General features: G+C 35.5%; 2 protein-coding genes and 1 pseudogene across 3 annotated transcripts; 2 read left to right on the top strand and 1 right to left on the bottom strand.

The window, feature by feature from the left end:
* Window positions 1-1,723: 1,723 nt before the first annotated feature.
* Window positions 1,724-4,014, top strand: LOC121254016 (histone chaperone ASF1B-like). Its single transcript, XM_041153976.1, has 3 exons — window positions 1,724-2,016; window positions 3,267-3,382; window positions 3,468-4,014. The coding sequence occupies exons 1-3, from the start codon at window positions 1,908-1,910 to the stop codon at window positions 3,822-3,824; spliced, it is 582 nt and encodes a 193-aa protein (XP_041009910.1). The 5' UTR covers window positions 1,724-1,907; the 3' UTR covers window positions 3,825-4,014.
* A 1,131-nt stretch (window positions 4,015-5,145) lies between these two features.
* On the bottom strand, window positions 5,146-8,135 carry LOC121254107 (annotated as a pseudogene).
* A 901-nt stretch (window positions 8,136-9,036) lies between these two features.
* On the top strand, window positions 9,037-14,437 carry LOC121254105 (protein DETOXIFICATION 12-like). 2 transcript variants are annotated; one of them, XM_041154068.1, is made up of 8 exons: window positions 9,268-9,403; window positions 11,040-11,146; window positions 12,175-12,719; window positions 12,819-12,905; window positions 13,055-13,111; window positions 13,285-13,523; window positions 13,599-13,804; window positions 14,160-14,437. In XM_041154068.1, exons 3-8 carry the CDS (start codon window positions 12,181-12,183, stop codon window positions 14,241-14,243), a joined length of 1,212 nt encoding a protein of 403 aa, XP_041010002.1. In that variant the 5' UTR covers window positions 9,268-9,403; window positions 11,040-11,146; window positions 12,175-12,180; the 3' UTR covers window positions 14,244-14,437. The 2 variants fall into 2 exon arrangements, with proteins under 2 accessions (XP_041010001.1, XP_041010002.1); XM_041154067.1 differs by lacking the exon at window positions 11,040-11,146 and having other exon boundaries at window positions 9,037-9,403.
* Window positions 14,438-14,958: the final 521 nt, after the last annotated feature.

The following is a 14,958-nucleotide window of genomic DNA, read 5'->3' as shown; positions in this document are numbered from 1 at the left end:
TCCTACCAAATATGTTGGAAACACTATTTATCCAAATTTTTCATATTTTGATTTTATTTTTTAGTCGTTATGTGGCTTATATATTTTTATTTTTGTGTTTATAAGATTGAATTATATTGCATTGTATATAATAATATATCGTAAATAAAAAATATATATATTACAAATTTATTGGTGGAAAGGAAATGTTTAAAAAAATATTATTTAAATTATATGAATAAAAAATATATAAGCTTATATATGTTGTAAAAGTCAATATATAAAATATAAAAAATAAAATTTAGTGATATATTTTTAAAAATAAGATAAATAAACTATTGTGAATGCCCTTGTTTAGTATATTTCCACCCCATGCTTGTCTTGTTATAATATATTGGTCTGGCATTTTTCACTAATTTTTGGATTAAAAAAATAATTTAAAGATTATTCATAGTTACAATCAAAATGATAAACGTATCATTTCTATATAAATATTTTACAATTTTATTTTAATTCGAAGTTAGTTATATAAAATTAAAATTATTATTAAAATTCCATTTTTAACAGTGTGCTGCGGTTAAAAAAAAAGAAAAAAAAAAACATCACGAGGATGTGATGCAGCTATAAGCTAATGTATAAAATGCCTCTTATCAAAATTGTAAAGGATAAATATACCAAGTCAAAGATGAAGGGCTCATTTTGTCCTTGCTTATGCAAAGCATACTAATGAGTGTTTTAAGTATGTGAATTCATTTTCAAGAGCAATGGTTTGATGGTATATGATTCGATTTTTTATATAGAAAATTTAGATTGAAAGTTTCTACCACCTATATAAAATGGGAATTTATTTATTTATTCATTTATTTATTAAATTCTATATATTTTGTGAAAAGGGTTGAAAAACGAAAGATGAGAGGGTGTAATAAGTATTTTGTGAAAAGCATTTTATGTTTTGCTTTCTTTTTTTTCATTCTCTCCCAAATAACTAAACACCTAATTAAAATACATTTCTCTATAGAATTATAAATTTATAACATATGCTACCTTATTTATCATATTTATGAGAATTCGGCTCGGGTTTTTGAAAGAATGGAATAACAAAACAGAAGTGTAGGTATTTTTATTTCAACATAACAACTTTATATTTGATACTCTCTTAAATAAACCTTTATTGCTTAGCAAAATAAATATAAAAATGCTTAATAAATATTATAATAACCACACTGCAATAATAATCTTCGTAACATTGCAATATAAACTCTCAAGAATAACAAAATTCAAGTCATGTTATTATCAAAATAATTATTAGATACTTTCAAAATATATGTACAATAGTTAGTCTTTTTGAGCCACTTCTTTGGAGTTAGGAGTTGGTGATTTGGCGTTTTAAACAATACAAATGCGTTTTAAGTAATCACGTTTTTAAACAAAATTACTATGAACGTAAAGAAATTATATAAAAGTAAACTCATAAGTTAATGTTATTTTATAATATTTATTAGATCTATTTTACAATAAAATAAGTTTATAATCTAACGCACCATATGAAATCATTTCAGTTTGCAAATTTAATTTTATATAATTCTTTTATGGCAAAAACATTTATCTTTTAGGTATTAAATTGAGCAATGAAAAAATCAGTAATGTCTCTAAATTAAATAAAAATCAGTAAGATTAAAAAAAAAAAAAACTCCCGCCAAATTGTGAACCCCACTTCTCTCCACACCCACTACCGGCTGCAGCATGTAATCCCGCACTTCCCCCTCGAAACAAACCCACCTCGGTCCTCGAAGCTGTATATAAAACTCAAAGCCATTTTCCGTTCAAAGCTTTTCCGGACTCTTCCCCTCTTCGATGACTGACATTCAATCCCGGCCTAGGACCCATTCCCATCCCAAAGCAGCGGAAACCTGTTCCGGTTCCAGACGATGAGCGCAGTGAACCTCACAAACGTCGCCGTTTTGGACAACCCAGCCGCGTTCCTCAACCCCTTGCAGTTTGAGATCTCCTACGAGTGCTTGGCCCCCCTCAAAGACGGTAATCTTAGTACGAGGAACATCATTTATGATTCATGTTTGGTGATTCGTGCACTCGAGCTTTATTTAGGGTTTATGGAAATTATGAACATTAGTTGGTCCTTCTGGTGGTGAATCCGCATATATTTATTTCTTTTGTTCTTCTGCAGTTGTTCATTAGAGTAATGACCAAAATAATCGTTGAACTTATTCACACTTCAATTAAAGTAGTGGGCAACAAACTGTTGTCCTGTTTGAAAAATATGTGAAAATCTAGTTTGATCTTTGAAGTGTTTGGCATTTTCGTAACGAGGTCCTCAAAAAATTTAAAGATTCGGAATTTAGAGTGTCGATAGAGCAGCTTTGACCGGAGAGTTGGGAAACTGACGTTACTGACACAAATAATTTTATGGTGAAAATGTATAGTTTTGAAAATAGAATTCCCGATATATATTTATTTGATCCGGAAGTGTTACACCTTGTACATTGAGTATACAAATAACTCAGTAGGTTATAAAGGTAGTCATAGGTGCTAACTTTAACATTGACTGCTTATTAGGTAAAATCTTAAGTGATTTTAGAGAGGTTTTAAATTACCCAGTTTTTTTGGGGTTACAAGGTAAATGTGACTAACGTTTTCTTTTTGAGTTGTTACATATGGATTGGAAAGTTGGAACTTTTTCTAGAATCTGTAGTGCATTGGAATGTTTTTAAGTGGTAGTAAAGCTGGAGTTCAAAATTTAAATTATGAGGGTTGGAATTTACAAAAGGAAAGTCCATTACTGTGTACCTTTGAGTCATGATTAGGATTGTAGTCGATATAGTCTACGAGTAGTATTTACTTTTAAACAACTTGTCACTTAAAAATTTAGACTTTCTAAATTTAGGATGAAGTGCTCAATGGGAAGAGGGAGGTAAAAAATGACGGTGATTTAATTAGTGCTGTATTGAAATTAATGCTTTGAGATATGCCAATATGGATGAGACGAGAAAGGACCTAATGTTATGAAAATGGCACTGGAGCCTACTGACCTTTTGATCTATTCCTTGTCATCTTTCTCTCTCCCTCCACTCTTCCTTTTAGGCCGGAGCATAATTGTACTAACCAGAAGTGGTCATCTTTCTCTCTGAACTATATGTTTTTCTCTTAAGTTATAGAACTTTGTATTTTTCTTTACTGGTTTGTCGTGAGGCCTCTACAAATTAAGGATTGTTCATTTGAGTTCCATTTTTCCTATAGTTTCCATGTCGTAACTCTGTAAAACTTCTCAGATTTGGAATGGAAACTCATATATGTGGGATCTGCCGAGGATGAGACTTATGACCAGCTTCTTGAAAGTGTGCTTGTTGGGCCTGTCAACATTGGCAACTACCGATTTGTCCTTCAGGTTATTTTTCATTACTGCTTGGCATTTGACTGCCAATTTGCTTATGAAAATAATACTGAATTATTTATTGTAAAACCCCTGGCAGGCAGACCCTCCAGACCCATCAAAAATCCGTGATGAAGATATCATTGGTGTCACGGTACTACTATTGACATGTTCTTATCTGGGACAAGAATTTGTTCGAGTTGGATACTATGTGAACAACGATTATGATGATGAACAATTAAGGGAGGAACCTCCGCCAAAGCTGTTGGTCGATAGGGTTCAAAGAAATATTTTGGCTGACAAGCCCAGGGTCACAAAGTTCCCAATCAATTTTCATCCCCAGAACAATGAGCATGGTGAAGAACCCCCACCTTTACCAGAACATGCCATTGAAACCAGTGAGAATGGAGAGGAACCTCCGCCCCCTTCTCCTGATCATCCTTCCAGCGACCAGTAGTTGTAAGTTGAACTTGCTGCCTAACACAATGGGACATTCCTACTTCAAATATTAACATACTGATCATTTTGTATCAATTTGATTTTGCTAATATTGAAAATCTCCATATGTATTTTGAAGTGTCAGTTGGATTCATTTGTACTATTTTTGTGTTTGTGTTGCTACAATATGGTATATGGTGTTTCATGCCTCCGAAATTTTGAAATCAACTTTTTTATTCTCGAGTAATTCATTGCTTGCTCTGTAGTTCCGATTCTATTGAGAAAACATCAACGCTGTATTTTCTGTTTCCCGTGGATTGCTTGTAACGGGTAATAGGATTCTGTCCATTTCATCTTCTTCTTCTTCTTCTTCTTCTTCTTTTTTTCTTTTTTTTTTTTCCTAAGCAATTCTGTCCATTTCATCTTAAATGAACAGTATCCATTTAGTGTAAATCATAGAGTATTTTAGTCATTTCACATCCTATTGACAAGTGAAATGATCAAAATAAGCCATGTTTTATAAGTTATAACGGAAGCAGAAATGCTACCTTAAAGTTGAGAAAAAGAGTGATTTTAAAAGTGCTACAATTTATCATAGATATGTCACCAATCACATAACTGCCAATAGCTGGTTTGATTATACAAAACTAAATTATCTCATCTCATCTCATATAATCATTACAATTTTTTTAAATTCTCACACAAAATATAATAAATAATTCAATTCTTTCAAATTTCAAAATAAAAATTTTATTATAACAATATTTTATTCAATTTTTAACAAAACATCTCATCTAACTGCGTAATTAACAAGTCAATTAATAAGACTTTTACAGTCAGTTCATAATTTTCTAAAGAAATAAGTTGCAGGCATCCCAGTCTTTCAGCAAGTAAGAGATCTTGATTTAAAATCTTTGGCCTATCTATAGAAATATTTCTTATTCCATCGTTGGCTAGAGATAAAACTTAAAATATGATAGGCAACATAAACTTAGCTTCGTATTGCACACATTGAGGTTGGAACAGAGCCTGAAGTGGTTTGTTCTGGAACAGAGCCTGAAGTGGTTTGTTCTGGAAAAATACTCACGGCTTCACGTGATTTTATGAACTCTCTAGGTTTAGGTGCATATCCAAATCATTCTGCAGGACCATTTGTAACCATTGTCCCTTGTGTCAAATACTGGCATTTATTTTTTGGGTTCTCAAGATTCCATTAAACTTATAAAACAGATACAAAAGGAGGGTATCAAGCTTCAACAAACATTAAAAAAAAATCTTCAACGAACACGAAGAAGTAAAAAAAAAAAAACAATGCAGTGCAAAAAAGAAAATCCAAGTCGGAGAAATAAACACACTCTTTCCGAGCATTTGAAATAAATCCTGATAAAGTGATGCAACACTTCTGAAAGCTTTTCCACCTGGGAATTATGAAGGAACAATTTCCTTACCTTTTCTGTTTGGCATTGATTTTAAACGGTCGGTTCAATTTGTTTTCTTGGTTTGAAAACCAAATCTATGTTTCTGTGTCAATGATTATGTTACTTTTCTGAACACCACGCGCAGCTTTCATTGCCTGAAGAAAGAAAGAGAAAGAAAAGACATTATTTTAAAAATCATATTTGTAATATAAAACCCAATTCTGGTAGCAGTGATTATTAATTTATGCCTTTGAAGCCAAAAGACATGAACTTCGGAGACGATAGCCCTTTCTTGGAGTCTTTGCATGTCAGTATCATATTGAAGTTACAATCTGGCAGCAGAAATTTATGACAGATTGGTTTTACAGCTTTAAGCTTGAACTGCACTCCTCTAGCCATTAGTTACGCCATCTGTGTAACTAATGGTTCCCAATTTTTGTACCTTTAGCTAAAGTGCCCACTGTGGGGTGAAATTTCTGGTTAACTCTTAATGTCCCTATTAGTTATATCCAAGTTAAGGTCCTACATTGATGAGATCATACCTCTATATTCCAATCTGTGTATAGGTTTACTGTAATTAGTGCAATAACTTGAACAGAAAGTGCAGATATGATTCCCATCCAAAGCCCCTGCTTAAAACCAATTTCAGAACTTGAATACTAACATGAGAGAGAGAGAGAGAGAGAGAGAGAGAGAGAGAGATGCACCATCCCTCCAAAATGGAAGACAAAAGCAAAGAGCACAGCAGAAGGAATTCCCACAACATAGTAAGCGCCAAGATTTATAAATGCTCAGAGATTTTGCCACCCACATCCTCTAGCAGCCCCTAGATAGCCAAACAGCAGTAATAACAAAGCGCTCAAACTAAGCAAGAAAAATCAAAGAATCATTGATTATTGAACATTTGAACTTACTACTTGTGATAGAATTTAAGACCTGAGAGGACACATTGGAATCCATCCAAGAAGTCTGATAGTGCAAGCAATGGCATCATTTTAGCAACATATCTGACCACTTCTACTTCATTGCTGTAGAGCTTTCCCCAAACATTGCGCACCAAAATTGTAGTAATTCCTACGACTGCACCCTCTGAGATGGACACTATGATCATGACCGAAAGAGCCAAGCGTGCACCATGTGGGCGCCCAGCACCCAGTTCATTTGACACTCTTGTACTATAAGAAGAATCTCTTAGTTTTTGGAAGCAGTTCATTGAGTTTGGAATTGACAATGGTACTGGTGTGAAGAGAAATGAGATATTACTGAATCATATTGTGTGACTAACCTTATAGTACCGCCTAGACCAACAGAGATCATATAAACCATCCAACATGTGTTAAGACTGTAGAATTGAAAAAATTACAGAACTAAGGAACTTTATTTTTATTTTTATGCAGAAATGTATAGTTTGTCTTACAAAATGATGTAAATAGCAAAATTGTAGTCTGTGATCGCGAGTTACAGGAACATTAAGGCTTTGATGCTTAGCTTTTCATAAATTAGGAATACGATAAGGAATACCTTATTGATAACACTGATGTCTCCAGTTTTGGATTTGGGAGAAGACCAGATAAGAGAACAACCATTTCGAAGGACCAATACTCGAAGCTGTCAATAAAATTTATTCATATTGTTATGAACAAAACTATTCTAAAGGCTTTAACAGAGTGGCTTTGAGATGTAGCAATTACAATGGTATATCATTCATGCTTTCTGCATGCAAATCAATAAGCAGATAACTAGAATGATCCGAGTTTCATTTGCTAATAGAAGATCAGCTCTGTTGCCTGGAAACATATTACTCATGAGAAGCAAATAGCACTTACCATATCATGATTGCTGATGAAACAGCTAGCTTTATAAAGCTGAGAAGATCATGCAAGGCTTCTTCTGAAAACCCAGTCCAAGTTTTTGCGCAAGCTGGAGAAAATTTTACATAAATTGCCAGCAAAAGTACGTTAACCCAATTGGAAATACTAATTGCCAAGGCAGCTCCTTTGATCCCAAATCCAATTTTGAACACAAGAACCCAACAAACAGGAACATGTAGCAAAGCCGTGATTCCAGAGCTTATCAACATAGGAATAACATTGTTCTGGGTTTGCAAAAATCTGTTTAGGCATTGAAGGAGGCCAAAGGCGAAAAGGCTTGGATCATCCAGCGATTGAAAACTCCGGCTTCAGTAGATATTTCATGGTCTTGGCCTAGAGCTATGAGAATGGTGCTTGTGTAGTGCCAAATTAGTGCTAGAGGAATGCTTAAGGCTAGGAGGGTTAGCATTGCTCGCTGCGTGTGAACACCTAGCATGTGGTACTGTTTCGCTCCATAGGCTTGTCCTCATAGCGTCTCTAATGCGCTTCCCATCCCTAGCTACAAGACATGTTTGAAACAGAGGAAATAATTTAATTTTCCTGAATTTGTGATGATTTTCAAACATTTAACACTGGTTAAGCTTTCCATGAATTCCATATACAAAGATTACAGTTTACCAAAAAGAAAAAGAAAAATATTAGCCTGCAGTGTACGTAGGAGAAAGCAGAAGATCAGAAGGCTGTTGTTACCAGGACAGTGAAGCCAGTAACTGAAGCAAAGGAAGACCCCAAAGAGGCACCGGAAAGAGGAAGCTCTCCAAGATGACCGTTGAACATTATCGATATCACTTGTAAGCTGTACTGCAACATACTAACTGCTATTAAAGGCACTGCTAACCACACTTGTTCTTTTGCTTCTTCCACATAATTTCCTATCCAACAATCTGCTTCTTCTTCTTCTTCTTCATCATGCCTTCTTTCTTGGATCGTAATCATCAGATGAGACTCAAGACCTGAACTTTCTCCTCGTTTCATCCTCGATTTCTCTACCGAATGCGAGAAAGAGGACGAAGGAGGAAGCATCGTTATTTTACAATCTCACCCGTATTATTCTATTCATTAGAGAAACAAACTACGTTTTATACGGACGAATAATGACAACATGCATGCAATCAATGAAACAGTGCATGTCACTGATAAAAATATAGGAAAATATTGTTTGATAACAAAATCTTAATAAAAAAATTTTACAACTGACATAGAATACGTTAAGGAAATAAGGTGAATTAAAGCGTATAAATTTAAAATATATATATATAAAATAATTTTTTAATAATCGACCTTATTTTTAAAAAAAATGAAGTATACCAACTTGCATATCTTAATAAGATTATATCATTACTGGCAAATAAATAGAGAACGTTGAGTTAAACTAATATTATCTTGTTTCCAAAAATATATATATATATATATATTATGTTGGAAAATATCTAAATGGTAGTAACATGTTTTAATAGGACAAAATATGAGACAGCCAAGTCGGCTACTTTAATATCATTGACGAGTATAACTACAAAAGATTGATGAATTTAAATAATATCTGTCACAAACAGCCAAACAGCAATCACTGCACTGCGACGCCTATGGCTATATTATATATATATATATATATATATTCATGTTGCCAAAATGTAATCAACAACTTGCATCATTATCATTCCCAAGAGAATACAGGTCTGATTGTTTGCTTACGATCGTAAAACTAATTTAATTTATCTTTTTGGGGAAAGCAAGTTCAATATTAAATCGAGTTAAATTTAATATAATTTATTTATGATTAAAATATATTTCTTACTTTTAGATGAGTATACCTTTGTATATGACATTTTGAGAAGACAAAAGATACTCGTTTATGGCCTACCAAGCACCAATGGTCCAATAGTGTCATTTCTCGGTTTATGGCCGAAACATTTATCGTGTATTTATATAGCCCATGGAATGCCAAAAGCTAGGAAAGCTCTTTACGTCTCTCTTTCTCTCTCTCTCTCTCTGAAATTCCAAAATTTGAGCTAGTGTTTTGGCTTAGAACACTGACTTCCATGGGAGACACTGAGAAGAACATGGAAGAGTGTCTATTACAAAAAGGAAGAGAAGGTAAAAGAAGCGAGACTCCATCAATAACATGGGGTCTGCTCACTGGGGAGCTAAAGAGGTTGGGTTTCCTGGCTGGTCCTATGGTGGCGGTGACTCTATCACAGTACCTGTTGCAGGTCATTTCAATGATGATGGTGGGTCATCTGGGTGAACTTGCTCTCTCTAGCACCGCGATTGCCATCTCACTTTCTGGGGTCACCGGCTTCAGTTTTCTTGTAAGCCTTGTCATTATCTCTCTTTTTGAAAAAGAAAATGATAGGGTACTTTTCTATTATTCATTTACTGCTTTATTTTATATTTAATTTTTGTAAAAATTTTTTATTTTATTTAATGATTACGAAATTAATTATTAGTAAAATTATATATTTTTTAATTTTTTTTTAATGATTAAGAATGTTAAAATAATATTTAAAAGAAACTAATAATAAAAAAATACTTGAAATGAAATATGAGTGATAAATAGGTAGAGCAGTGCTACTCTATCGCTTGAGTAGCATAGTTTGTTTCTACCGTTTGTTATTTTTTAGATTTTTTTATTTAAATATTTTTAAAAAATAAAAAAATACATTAATATATTTAAATTACTTCTTTAATCATTAAATAAAAATATATATATATAAAAAAAAAATTTACAGCAGTACAGTAGAGCGACATTTTGAGCCGCATACAAACTTTTCCCAAATAGGTATCCTTTCACCATTCTTTTAATAAAAAGGCATGCATTTATTGGCGACTATCAATGATTCAGATAACGAGGAAAAGTCTTTTCTCGCCCTTGAAAAAAAAAAACAAAAAGGACTTTTCTCCGAGAAAAAAACAAATTAGAATCAGAAAATTAAAATGGTTTTCGTGCTCTTCTCGCGTCCATTTTTTCTTTTCTCCAAGGCCTCCCAGTCCCGCCCCTCGCCCATCCTTGGGCGTCGACTGTGTCGAGATGGCGGCAGTCAAGCGGTAGTCCGGTGGTGGATTTGGCCTTGAGGGAGAGGGCATGTGAGGGAGAGAGAAACGGTCGGTATGGGCAGTTGATGTGGGCTGGGGAAGGAGGGTATGGCCGAGGGGTGGACGTCCGGCGTGCTTGTGGGCGGCGACACGCGGCTGTAGGTGGCGAAATGTGAGCCGCGACGTGGGTGCGTGGGGTTGGGCTATGGGCGTGCGTGCAGAGGAGCTATGGGCCTCGGGCTGGGGGAGGAGGACGGGCTCGGTGGTGGTGGTCGGCGGCGGCGGATCTGGGCTGCGACAGGGACACGGGTGAGAAGAGAGAAACGGGTTTCAGGAAAAAAAAAAAAAAAAAAAGAAGAAGAGAAGAAAGAAGAAGAAGACCGTGATACGTAAGGTGTGCTACGTATAAGAAAATAGTTTACAGAAACTATAAGTTATTATAAGAGAATGCAGAAGGAAAATTCTAGTCGTGATATTACAATAACTTATAGTTTACAGAAACTGTATGTTATGATAAGAGAATTCCAAGTGTAATACTGGTGTGACACCTCTGACGTGACCAACAGTGAAGCCAATCATATGGTTGATGCGACCGGCATCAATGTCTGCAATGTTATTTATATTTTGTGCGTGTTACACTTGGGTGTTACACATGGTACGACTCAATGCACAATCTTCCGGAAAACACTTGAAAACCTTAAGCACAAAGTGAGGCACGAAATAGCTTACTGAATCGTATGAAGGCCTGTAATAATATGCATGAAGAAATAATGTGCTCTTCAAGTATTTCTGAAGAAGTTACTATAGGAAAGTTCTACACATTTTTATGTACTTTTTATATTTTTTGGCAAAAGGGTTTCTGGTGAACGGTTAAGGTTCTTATAATAAATTTTAAGGTATGTCAATTCGTAGGGGAGCTCTTAGACAAGACGATGCAAAATGCAGTAAAGAGCCTTTTCTACTCAACTGATAACAAAAGGAGGAAAATGGTCCATTAGTAGCTCCTTCATCTTTTGCAGGTATTGACATAATTGGTTTTAATATCTGTACAGATTTAGTAGGAGACCTAACTATAGTCCTTGCAAAATATCACAGCAAAATTTAGTAACAACAACCTGTGAAGTTATCATGGTGCCAAGGCCCCGTTAACCCTTTAGTTATATAATAACAACCTGTGAAGTTAAAGCTTTGTTACTTTGTACATTCAAAACAATTTTCCCTTTCACTCTTTTTCCTGTATCTTGGAAAAAAATTTCGGCATGGACTCATTGTGATGGATTGGTGCTACATGTGTAAGAAGAGTGGTGAATCTGTGGATTATCTTTTACTTCACTGTTAGGTGGCAAGGGTGTTATGGGCTGAGATCTTTAACAGGACCAGACTTGCATGGGTGATGCCTGGGAGGGCAGTGGACTTGTTTGCTTGTTGGAAAGAGTTTCAGGGCAATTCCCAAATTGCTGATGTATGGAGAATGATTTCCTTATGTCCCATGTGGTGTATTTGGCTTGAAAGTAATGGCCAGAGCTTTGAATGATTAGCTTGTCAATGGCATTTCTCTAATATAGCTTTGAAAGTTACCTCTTTTATCATGCATATGCCCTTTCACCAATACATTTCACCCAGAGATGCATTAATAATTAAACCCAGGAAGCTCTACTCTGAATGCACCTCTGACTGCAGCTGATCAATGTGGTGGGTCAGTTTAGTACCAAACTAAACCAAACTTTCTGCTACCATGATATAGCTTGGCTTGCCTGTACGAATACTAGTATAGACATGCTTACCAAATGGATGAAATTTTACAATAGAAGTGTACTTTGAATGGATGAAATTTTACAATAGAAGTGTACTTTGAAATATTACTGACATATATGGGTTTCATCAGGTTAATGCTTGTAGAAAATATGGATGAAATCATGCCTAGATTCTTAGACTGTGAGTCAAATGTTCTTAAGGAGATGTCAAATTGAATTTTGGGACCTAGTTATATGAATAGAGTTCTGTTTCAAACAACTAAATGGATTTGTACTTTGTATTCTGTGAACAGTTAGGAATGGCAAGTGCATTGGAAACTTTATGTGGGCAAGCTTATGGAGCTCAGCAGTATCAGAAACTTGGAGTTCAAACTTACACTGCTATATTTTCTCTGATCTTAGTCTGTTTTCCTGTGTCTTTGATATGGATCTATATTGGGAGGTTTCTAACTTTGATAGGCCAAGACCCTCTAATTTCACACGAAGCTGGTAAATTCGTAATCTGGCTTGTTCCTGCGCTCTTTGCATATGCAGCACTTCAGCCACTTGTTAGATACTTTCAGACACAAAGTCTTGTCATGCCAATGCTTATCAGCTCTCTTGCCATTCTTTCTTTTCACATACCTCTATGTTGGGCTTTAGTATTCAAGTCTGGGCTGGGAAACATTGGAGCAGCATTAGCTATTAGCATTTCATATTGGTTAAATGTGATTTTGCTTGGATTATACATGAAGTACTCTTCTGCCTGCGCAAAAACTCGCGTTCCAATTTCTATGGAGCTGTTCCAAGGAATTGGGGAGTTCTTTCAATTTGCTATCCCTTCTGCTATAATGATTTGGTAATTGCTATCACTTTCTCTCGTTGAAATGTGGAGTTTGTATGTTTTTCTGTAATATATCATTCTTCTCTGATGTGTTTATTCATTTTAATAATGCAGCCTTGAGTGGTGGTCGTTTGAGCTTCTTATTTTACTGTCTGGGCTTTTACCCAATCCACAGCTAGAAACTTCAGTGCTTTCTGTATGGTAAATTTTCTTGTCGTATTTCAGATCAAGAAAACTTTGGATCTTCTAAAACTTTCTCGTCTTTATGCACTATAATATGCGTTCCTCAAAAGATTCTAACCTCACTTCAACATTGGGTAATGATCCTTACTATCAACTTCTCTGTACAGTCTCACAACCATCGCAACACTCTATACGATACCGTATGGACTTGGTGCTGCAGCAAGGTTTGTTTGTTTTTTTTTTTCAGCAAGGTTTGTTCAATTGAACATATCCACATACAAAGATATAGACACGCATGTACACACATATATGTAAAAGACATTTATTGCTACATTTTACAGGTGTCTACTGTAGTCTAAATTGCACATCTCTAAAAATTGTCTCCTTTTTGGTTTAGTACTAGAGTTTCAAATGAATTAGGAGCAGGGAACCCACAAGCTGCTCGTGTAGCTCTCTTTGCTGGGTTGTTTCTTGCAGTCATAGAGACAAGTATAGTGAGCACAACCCTTCTTGCCAGCCGGCATGTTTTTGGTTACACTTTTAGCAATGAGAAGGAAGTTGTGGACTACGTAACAACCATGGCCCCTCTCGTTTCTGTATCAATTATACTGGACAGCTTACAAGGGGTTCTTTCAGGTAGAAAATCTTTGTTTTTGTCAGCTGAGTCTTTTTTAAGTTTTACAGAATTATGTTAAGAGTTCATTAAATCAGGTGTTGCTAGAGGATCTGGGTGGCAGCATATAGGGGCTTATGTCAACCTGGGGGCATTCTATCTTTGTGGAATTCCAGCTGCTGCAGTACTGGGTTTCTGGGCGCAGTATAGAGGAAGGGGCCTTTGGATTGGAGTACAAACTGGTGCTTTTGTTCAGACTGTTTTGCTCTCTATTGTGACAAGTTGTACAAACTGGGAAAAACAGGTCTGTCCTTCACTTTTTATGTCTCAATGCTTTTGATAGATTCCCATATGCTCTGGTCTGCTGTGAAGATGCTTGGGGGGAAAGTGAGGAAAAATTTGCAGTGTTTTGAAACCCCCTGTATTCCAAGACGCTTTTTAAATTCTCAAATTTGCTTCTTTTCTTCCATATCTTGGTATGATCAGTTCCTCTATATTCTAGTCAATTCACGAGAGCACCTCTTGAGATAAAGGGTATTAAGGACATTCTCACTGGGACAATTGGCCTATGAACTCTATTGTAATGGTCAATAACAACTTAGCTATTTGCGCAAATTTTTCTACCTTTTTCATGGGTTATTGGGTTCTTGATATTTCAGGCTAGCAAGGCAAGGGAGAGGATATTTGTGGGGAGACTTCCCAAAGATAATGATACAAGTCAGCAGGGAATTTTGGTCAGCTAAAGTTTCTTATTATTGAACTTGTAAGGAGAAACATTGCTTATGAATGAGCTTATCAGCTTAATAGCTCTTTTTCGTCTTTGTCTTTGTTTCTTTTGGCCCCAAATCACTCTAAATGATATCGCTGTAACAAATTTGAACTTGGTTAAGATTCAAATGGACCCTAAATGAGAATTGGCATAGCCAAATGGGCAAAATAATTTCCTTGCCAAAAAGATGTACAGTGAGGCTGCATGCAAATAATGTCCAACCATTTCTCATGTCAACACCCAATTTGGGGACTTCATGGGGAACTAGATTAATAGCCTTCCTCCAAAACAAGCAGGCAGAGATGCCTGGGAGTACTCAAAAGTGAGAACTTGAATTCTTTACTTTCATAAAGCCTAGGCTCTAAAACTGCATTAAGCAAGGTTTTTGTTTCTCTGTTGATCTTCCTACGAGCTTGATTAAATCTGATTCTATATTTTTCTGGTGTTCATGGCTGTGCAACTTGGCTAAACAAACTTGGTCTGGTTTTAGAGCTGTGCCGTGCATGTAGGGGTGTCAATATGTGACATGACTCGTGAACCCAACACGAACATGACACGAAATTATAGGTTTGAGTTTGATGTTAACGGGTTCAGGTTAAAACGGATTGACCCGTTAAGACATTATTTATAAACGGGTCAACTTGTTTAACACGAAATCAATCCGTTTAGAATTTATTTCAAATTTAAAA

This window comes from Juglans microcarpa x Juglans regia, chromosome 3D (assembly GCF_004785595.1).
Source record: "Juglans microcarpa x Juglans regia isolate MS1-56 chromosome 3D, Jm3101_v1.0, whole genome shotgun sequence".
Classification (NCBI taxonomy): Eukaryota; Viridiplantae; Streptophyta; class Magnoliopsida; order Fagales; family Juglandaceae; genus Juglans; species Juglans microcarpa x Juglans regia.
The sequence above is the reverse complement of the archived record's forward strand: the minus strand, read 5'-3'. Positions and strand labels throughout refer to the sequence as shown.

What these genes read in the sequence shown, in the direction of transcription:
- LOC121254016 (XM_041153976.1), top strand. Translation starts at nt 1,908, where the DNA reads ATGAGCGCAGTGAACCTCACAAACGTCGCCGTTTTGGACAACCCAGCC. An exon ending in CTTGGCCCCCCTCAAAGACG is followed by an intron (nt 2,017 to 3,266) that starts GTAATCTTAGTA and finishes AAAACTTCTCAG; the next exon opens with ATTTGGAATGGAAACTCATA. An exon ending in ACTACCGATTTGTCCTTCAG is followed by an intron (nt 3,383 to 3,467) that starts GTTATTTTTCAT and finishes AACCCCTGGCAG; the next exon opens with GCAGACCCTCCAGACCCATC.
- LOC121254105 (XM_041154067.1), top strand. Translation starts at nt 9,134, where the DNA reads ATGGGAGACACTGAGAAGAACATGGAAGAGTGTCTATTACAAAAAGGA. An exon ending in CCTTCTGCTATAATGATTTG is followed by an intron (nt 12,720 to 12,818) that starts GTAATTGCTATC and finishes TTAATAATGCAG; the next exon opens with CCTTGAGTGGTGGTCGTTTG. An exon ending in GTACAAACTGGGAAAAACAG is followed by an intron (nt 13,805 to 14,159) that starts GTCTGTCCTTCA and finishes TTGATATTTCAG; the next exon opens with GCTAGCAAGGCAAGGGAGAG.